This window comes from Mizuhopecten yessoensis, unplaced genomic scaffold (genome assembly GCF_002113885.1).
Source record: "Mizuhopecten yessoensis strain PY_sf001 unplaced genomic scaffold, ASM211388v2 scaffold9651, whole genome shotgun sequence".
In the NCBI taxonomy this organism is placed as follows: domain Eukaryota; kingdom Metazoa; phylum Mollusca; class Bivalvia; order Pectinida; family Pectinidae; genus Mizuhopecten; species Mizuhopecten yessoensis.
Window position 1 is genome coordinate 2,240,997 of NW_018408154.1, and position 8,913 is coordinate 2,249,909.

Sequence of the window (8,913 nt, forward strand, 5' to 3'; positions counted from 1 at the left end):
CAAAAAATCATTACAATACCCTAATGTGTTATATTGAGGTGTACCATACGAGCCCTGCTGTGCTAAAATGTGTTATGTTGAGGTGTACCCTACGAGCCCTGATGTGCTACAATGTGTTATGTTGAGGTGTACCCTACGAGCCCTCCTGTGGTACAATGTGTTATATTGAGCTGTAACATACGGGCCCTGCTGTGCTACAATGTGTCATATTGAGGTGTAACCTACGAGCGCTACTGTGCTACAATGTGTTATCTTGAGGTGTAACCTACGAGACCTGCTGTGCTACAATGTGCTATATTGAGGTGTAACCTACTAGCCCTGCTGTGCTACAATGTGCTAGATTGAGGTGTAACCTACGAACCCTGCTGTGCTACAATGTGTTGTATTGAGGTGTAACCTACGAGACCTGCTGTGCTACAATGTGTTGTATTGAGGTGTAACCTACGAGACCTGCTGTGCTACAATGTGCTATGTTGAGGTGTAACCTACGAGACCTGCTGTGCTACAATGTGCTATGTTGAGGTGTAACCTACGCGCCCTGCTGTGCTACAATGTAATATAAATTATATAACTAGTTACAGCTTAACGCGTGTGTATGCTGCCACTAAGTACCTATATAACCAGTTGTATTGAATTCATATATATTTTTCAAAAAATCATTACAATTCCATAATGTGTTATATTGAGGTGGAACCTACGAGCCCTGCTGTTCTACAATGTGTTATGTTGAGGGGTACCCTAAGAGCCCTGCTGTGCTACAATGTGATATAAATTATATAACTAGTTACAGCTTAACGCGTGTGTATGCTGCCACTAAGTACCTATATAACCCCTGCTGTGCTACAATGTGATATAAATTATATAACTAGTTACAGCTTAACGCGTGTGTATGCTGCCACTAAGTACCTATATAACCCCTGCTGTGCTACAATGTTATATTGAGGTGTAACCTAGGAGCCCTGCTGTGCTACAAAGTGTTATATTGAGGTGTAACCCACGAGCCCTGCTGTGCTACGATGTGTTATATTGAGGTGTAGCCTACGAGCCCTGCTGTACTACAATGTGTTATGTTGAGGTCTAACCTACGAGCCCTGCTGGGCTACAATGGGATATATTGAGGTGTACCCTACGAGCCCTGATGTGCTACAATGTGTTATGTTGAGGTCTAACCTACGAGCCCTGCTGTTCTACAATGTGTTATGTTGAGGTTTAACCTACGAGCCCTGCTGGGCTACAATGGGATATATTGAGGTGTACCCTACGGGCCCTGCTGTGCTACAATGTGCTAGATTGAGGTGTAACCTACGAACCCTGCTGTGCTACAATGTTATATTGAGGTGTAACCTAAGAGCCATGCTGTGCTACAATGTGTTTTATTGAGGTGTAACCTACGAGACCTGCTGTGCTACAATGTGTTGTATTGAGGTGTAACCTACGAGCCCTGCTGTGCTACAATGTGATATAAATTATATAACTAGTTACAGCTTAACGTGTGTGTATGCTGCCACTAAGTACCTATATAACCAGTTGTATAAAGGTCCTAGGCTTGGTCCTCCGTGACTAAATATGGTCAGGCATAGTCCGCAGTAAATAATAATTGTAAGGGTTCAAACCTGTAAAGCGTTCCTTGGCTTAAGTCCTCAGTAAATATGGTCATGCGTTCAAATTTATATATTTTGGTTCTAGTCTCAGCTCTCAGTGTATATTAATTGCCAGGCGTTGACATGTGTTTCTATATATTTTGGTTCTAGTCTCGGCTCTCGGTGTAGGTTAATTGCCAGGCGTTGACATGTGCTTTTATATATTTTGGTTCTAGTCTCAGCTCTCATTGTATATTAATTGCCAGGCGTTGACATGTGTTTCTATATATTTTGGTTCTAGTCTCGGCTCTCGGTGTAGGTTAATTGCCAGGCGTTGACATGTGTTTCTATATATTTTGGTTCTAGTCTCGGCTCTCGGTGTAGGTTAATTGCCAGGCGTTGACATGTGCTTTTATATATTTTGGTTCTAGCCTCTGCTGTCAGTGGATATTAATTGCCTCGCGTGGCCATGTGTTTTTATATATTTTGGATCTTGTATCAGCTCTCAGTGTTTATTAATTGCCAGGTGTTGACATGTGAGCCCTGCTGTGCTACAATGTGATATAAATTATATAACTAGTTACAGCTTAACGTGTGTGTATGCTGCCACTAAGAACCTATATAACCAGTTGTATAAAGGTCCTAGGCTTGGTCCTCCGTGACTAAATATGGTCAGGCATAGTCCGCAGTAAATAATAATTGTGAGGGTTCAAACCTGTAAAGCGTTCCTTGGCTTAAGTCCTCAGTAAATATGGTCATGCGTTCAAATTTATATATTTTGGTTCTAGTCTCAGCTCTCATTGTATATTAATTGCCAGGCGTATACGAGCCCTGCTGTGCTACAATGTGATATAAATTATATAACTAGTTACAGCTTAACGTGTGTGTATGCTGCCACTAAGTACCTATATAACCAGTTGTATAAAGGTCCTAGGCTTGGTCCTCCGTGACTAAATATGGTCAGGCATAGTCCGCAGTAAATAATAATTGTGAGGGTTCAAACCTGTAAAGCGTTCCTTGGCATAAGTCCTCAGTAAATATGGTCATGCGTTCAAATTTATATATTTTGGTTCTAGTCTCAGCTCTCAGTGTTTATTAATTGCCAGGTGTTGACATGTGAGCCCTGCTGTGCTACAATGTGATATAAATTATATAACTAGTTACAGCTTAACGTGTGTGTATGCTGCCACTAAGAACCTATATAACCAGTTGTATAAAGGTCCTAGGCTTGGTCCTCCGTGACTAAATATGGTCAGGCATAGTCCGCAGTAAATAATAATTGTAAGGGTTCAAACCTGCAAAGCGTTCCTTGGCTTAAGTCCTCAGTAAATATGGTCATGCGTTCAAATTTACATATTTTGGTTCTAGTCTCAGCTCTCTGTGTATATTAATTGCCAGTCGTTGACATGTGTTTTTATATATTTTGGTTCTAGTCTCAGCTCTCAGTGTTTATTAATTGCCAGGTGTTGACATGTGTTTACAGTGTATCCAGATGAAATTAATTGTCTTGCTTGGTAGCTGTCTTAGAATTGAACAATACAAAGTATAAAGTTATACATTACTAAGCTTTAAACAGACACTTAAGATACTTAATGTTTCTTCTATTGAAATCACTTAAATTGGTTACATTTGCAAATGTACAGCTATGATAAAACAAGATGATACTACAATAGAGTATTTCACCTGTATTAGCAATACAAACATCAACAAAAAAGGGCAAATACATCATTATACATTAGTATACTGCCTTAGTTTTGGTCTAGGTTAACGTCCTCGTAACACCTAACGTCATAAAAGACAAGCATATATATAGCTACGTCATATGGATGTATTACCGTGTAGATCCCGTGTAAACATCAGTCCCGGATGTCATCGTATAAGTGTAAGATCGTTGCTCACGCCTAACAGGAGACGCAGCCATGGACAAAGCCGTTACAACAGTCCAACAGAATACAATGTTACGTTTGAGGACGATACAGGAACCATCCGGTGTCCACCATGTTCGAACATTGTATTTGCTTCTATTCACAAGAAAATTCAAATAAAATCATTTTTTATTCTTTTGGAAATACACTTTGAGACTTCAAAAAATATTGATGAAGTAACACATAGCTGAGTGTTTAATCTGGTGGTTCATATGGATACTTATAACAAGAGGCCCAAGAGGGCCTGTATCGCTCACCTGAATATTTAAGCAGTCATAGCAAAATCTTCTCATTAAATATTATATTGCACTAAAACTATTTCCCTCGCAAACTTTGTTGGCTCCATCTGTTGAAACTACCAGCAAAATATTATTATAAGATTCTATGCTTTTTTATTCTTCTTCAGAAGTTGCTTGACATACTTTTCCCTGTGATCTTGTAAGTAGGTCAATGTCATTTTCCTTCTCAAATTGGTTAGCTCTATTCCAAAAAGCTACCAGCCAAATCTTATGATTCCATTCCTTTTAGTTCTCAAGAACAAATCCATTAAAATGTTGTTGACCTCTGTGACCTCTAAAGTAGGTTGAGGTCATTTTCATTTGCAAACTTTGGTGAGCTCTATCCCGGGAAGTCACCAGCCAAATATTATAATTTTATGCCTTTTAATTCTTCAGAAGAAGCTGTTTGAACTGTTTGACATATTTGAACGCTGTGACCTTGAAAGTAGGTCAAGGTCATTTTCATTCGCAAACTTTGTTTGGCTCTTTCCCAGGAAGCCACCTGCCAAATATTAAGATTTTATAACTACCAGTTCTTCAGAAGAAGTCGTTTAAAGTGTTTGACATATCTGCCTCATGTGACCTTAAAAGAAGGTCAAGGTCATTTTCATTCTCAAACTTTGTTCGGCTCTTTCCTAGGAAGCTACAAGCCAAATATAGAGATTATATACCTTTCAGTTCTTCAGAAGAAGTCGTTTGAAGTGTCTGACACATTTGACTCCTGTGACCTTGAAAGAAGGTCAAGGTCATTTTCATTCTCAAACTTTGTCGGGCTCTATCCAAGGAAGCCATCAATCAAAAATAAAGATTCTATACCTTTCAGTTCTTCAGAAGAAGTCATTTGAAGCTTTTGACATATATGACCCCTGTGACCTTGAAAGTAGGTCAAACTAGTTTTCATTCTCAAACTTTGTTGGGCTCTATCCCAGGAAGCCACCAGCCAAATATAAAGATTATATACCTTTCAGTTCTTCAGAAGAAGTCGTTTGAAGTGTTTGACACATTTGACCCCTGTGACCTTGAAAGAAGGTCAAGGTAATTTTCATTCTCAAACTTTGTTGGGCTCCATCCAAGGAAGCCATCAGCCAAATATGAAGATTCTATACCTTTTAATTCTTCAGAAGAAGTCGTTTGAAGTTTTTGACATATTTGACCCCTGTGACCTTGAAAACAGGTCAAGGTCATTTTCGTTCTCAAACTTTGTAGGGCTCCTACCAACGAAGCTTTCAGCCAAATATCATGACTCTAGGCCTGTCCGTTCTTCAGAAAAAGTTGTTTAAAGGAAAAGTTGACGGACGAGGACGGACGGACGGACGGACGGACGGACGGATGGACGACGGACGCCGCGCCACGGCATAAGCTCACTTGGCACTTCGTGCCAGGTGAGCTAATAACGAAGCACTGGTTACTCAACATTTTATGAAAGTTATATTTGTCAACAAGGCTTTAAATACCAGTCAATAATATCATTCATCATATATCCGTCAAAGCTATCATACAACCGTACTTCAGATACAAAGAAACACCATGTTTTCTTCTTAATACCAAACCAATTTCTTCCCAGCGTTTCAACTACAGGCAAACTATACAACAGCTAAATTACGATGATCTTAGAATCACCCCTCCTTCAGCATGTCCTTGTCCTACACCACCTTACAGCTATTTTCCAGCAAGACACGTAGTAACTGTGATCAAAACAATACCCATACTATTCATAATGTAAAACTATGAAAGCTGTTCGTGAAGGATCAAAAGTAACAAGAAAACTTAATCGTCAAACGGAATGTGAATTTAACATACCAATGGATTCCGAGTGAGTCGAAAGCATGCTGAACCAGGTACAATTCCAGAGTGGGTTAAGTCTGCCAGGTCCATCATTCCAGTAAGAATAATCGGCTCGAAATTCAAAATGAAAACCAAACACAAGTCTATGCTTCTTGACCTTACTTCTAAACCACACTCACGATCTGCGCCCAAGTATGTGTTAGTGTCGGCAGAAAAAGCATCTAATAGCTGTATCCCTGTCTACAAATACTGATAATAACCTTACCAAAACATATGGCACTCATACCAGCTGTGAATACCATGACCAATGAAAAATGACTACGCTTGCTTGATATCCAAAGTAGCTCTGCTTCTACATTTTGCACATTTTCAAAGATAAAATATTACCTAAATCTGCTTTTGTATCACCGTCTTTCTTAAAAATAAGAATACAGGCATACCTTTGTATTAGATTACAAAATTTTGAAATAATACTTTTACATATCGTTTTATGAATGGCTATGATATTGACTCAGCCAAGCCATTATCCAAACTTCTAACACCAATCAGGGTTGCGTTTGTATTGTGATCCTGTATACTTCACAGATGGATTTAATTGAATATTGAGTTTTTGAACTCAAAATATGTTTAAGTAAATATTGAACATATTAATTTTTTTGTCATCAAAAATGTTTCATCTGCAATAATATTTTACTTTTTCCACCCTGTACTCTGTAAACAAAGCCTCTTACCAAGCTGAATGATTGCATTCATTTCCAAGAAAAACACAGTTACAGATGGTTGTTAAATACTTTGAAGCATAGCTTGTCAACGACCCAACAATGGCAATGATGATACATATACTAAGGATGAAGAGGTGAATTTGTGAGTGCCTGGTTGAAAATATCTTTTGAGGTTGTTGTTTTTTCATACAAGGCTAAAAAAAAAAGTCTATCAGGACCAGTAACAAAGACCTTACAACGTCGTTTGATTTCCCTTACAGATGTGTTGATGATGTGCTATGTTTGATAAGATAGTATTTATCCCCCGGAACTTTAAATGAAGGACACTACACCCACTTCTATGTAAGCCACTTATCTCTATCTGTAACATTACCAACAGCAATGACCCACTGCTAAGCTGTATCAGCATTCCCTAATTTCTCGACAGGGAACTCTCTGCTTTGCCATCTATGTTTTTTCGTCACAGCTGATTGGATTTTCACAGACTTGCTCTAACAGTCATGATTTCCACGTAAGATGTTAAATGCTGACAAACACAACATTTGTCCTACTCTAACCCTTATCTGTTTTCTTATAAAGATTAAAATCATCGACAATTTACATTAATACTCAACATAGTCTTCAACTATCCGGTTTACATGTTTAAGTGTTTATATAAATCACCCTTGTTGGCCAGGATGTTAGTGTGCTGGGGTCTTAATCTTGGAGTACCCAAAGATAACCCACGTGGTTGGGCAGGTGACTCCTATACCTTTTTTCTTTCCCCGTCATATGTAAATTTGCGCCTTTTGTATGCATCAATCTTTTCCTGACTTGTGAAGCCATCACTCAGAGGATGTAGTATTTCGTGTGTTTTAAGAAATCTGTGTTACTTTGCTGTAGTTTAAAAATGTCAGTAACATTAACAATTATGCAGAATTACATTGACCTTTCAGGATCATGCTATCATTTGTGAAATAATTGATAATCCATTTCATGGTTTGTTGGGTTCTGTCAGAGTCAATGACATTATTAACAATGGCAACTTGTGCTTCATAACGAAATGAGGAATTTGCAGATGATAGATCTGCTTATAAAGTTACAAGGTATTTTGATTCATCAATCAAAAGCAAAAAAACTCAAAAGAATGTAAGTTATATCCATCTCAATTAAAAAGAAAATCATTTAAGTTCACAAACATTCATATTACAAACCTTGTGTAAGTTATCCAAAAATATTATTCAAAAACACGTATATGTCTGATTGACTTCTAGTGAGTTTTAGTGAATTTAAAAAAAAAGAAGTATTATAAATTGACTTCTAGTAAATGTGAAACAGAATTCTAGTAAATGTGAAACAGAAGTGTTTCAAAGAAGGTTATCACCATTAAAAACAGATATTTCTACGATGAGGTATTTGATCATATGATGACAAAGAAAATGTACTTTGATCTTTGTTTTGTAGTTTGAGTATGATGAAGGAGGATCTTACATATCAGACATGAAGTTCCAAGATTATTCCTTGCCAGCAGTCAGGATTGTCATTGTGCGGGGATGGTAAGAATATAAATCATCGAGTTCAAAGGTTATTCCTTGTCAGGAGTCAGGTTCGTCCGTATGTGAATTAGATTCTGTTATACTTCTTACTAACAAACTCAGTTCCTGTGCTAATTTAGCTTTTTCTACCTTTTTCTGGAATTTCCTACCTGCAATAAAGAAACAAAAAAAACATAAGGATTTATGTGTACACCTGTATTTTACCTGTGATCAGAACATAGGCCACAGGTATTGAGGGGTCTGTCAAAGTTCCTAGTGTTGTCACCTCAAATCATCCGAACGGTGTCACAGGGGCTTGGTCTCTGTCATTAGAAAACCTAACAATGCAGAGAAGATATGTATATCTAGAGCATAACCCTTGGATTTAGAAGATTTAGAAGTGGTAACTGTATTCCTGTATGTTACTTGATAGGCAGAAAGGGTGTTGTAATTATGTGAGCTCCTCAAGCAAGCCGATATGCTTAGAACTGTGGTTGGACCTACTTTTGAAATACCTTCAAGACATGTTTACAGAAATCATTACAAATCATACAATATATGAAACACAACAATCACCTTCATCAAATTCAAATTGTTCATTCCATTTTTTTGTTCCACTTGCAATTATATCATTTTTACTAAGCACATTATAAAAATCTTTTGTACCTTTCTGTTTTTTAGCAAATATTTGTAATTTTCTTGGAATAAAAGGATAGTCTATTTTTGGATGGGTCAAGTTACACCGACTGCAAAGCTCCCTTATAGCTGTAAAAATTCCGTGATATTGTAAGAAATTTGCTCTAACACCATATTTTTCTCTTAATTCAAAAAAACTGAAGAAGTTGTTGTTATCCTTTTTTAAGTCATTAACTACTACAACTCCCTTCCTATACCAATCCTTATAAAAAACACTATTATTATCTATTTTGATTTTTTCGTTTAACCATATAGGCATGTCGGAGATCTGTTTTGAATCTGTATATTTTTCCTCAAGAATAGTAAGATTTTTCCATGCAAGAAAGACATCTTTCCAGAAAAGATTTTTACAGTTATTATGACAAAAGGAAATATAGTCTGGTCCACAGTTTACAAGAAGGTTTTTATCAATA

The 8,913-nt window shown here is 37.4% G+C and overlaps 1 protein-coding gene across 2 annotated transcripts in view; it reads right to left on the reverse strand.

The window, feature by feature from the left end:
* Nucleotides 1–2,934: 2,934 nt before the first annotated feature.
* LOC110458587 (MAP kinase-activated protein kinase 5-like) overlaps nt 2,935–8,913 on the reverse strand; it is a 26,335-nt gene continuing 20,356 nt past the window's right edge. Inside the window, exons 13-14 of one of the 2 annotated variants that reach the window (XR_002463810.1) lie at nt 5,584–7,974; nt 2,935–3,601 (exon numbers count right to left, since the gene is read on the reverse strand). Coding sequence is in view for 1 of the 2 variants with exons in the window: in XM_021510355.1 (XP_021366030.1) it covers nt 7,865–7,974 (110 nt within the window). In the remaining variant the exon portion in view is untranslated. Of the gene's footprint in view, nt 3,602–5,154; nt 7,975–8,913 lie in introns of those variants that run through there. The other variant, XM_021510355.1, reaches the window with a different exon arrangement.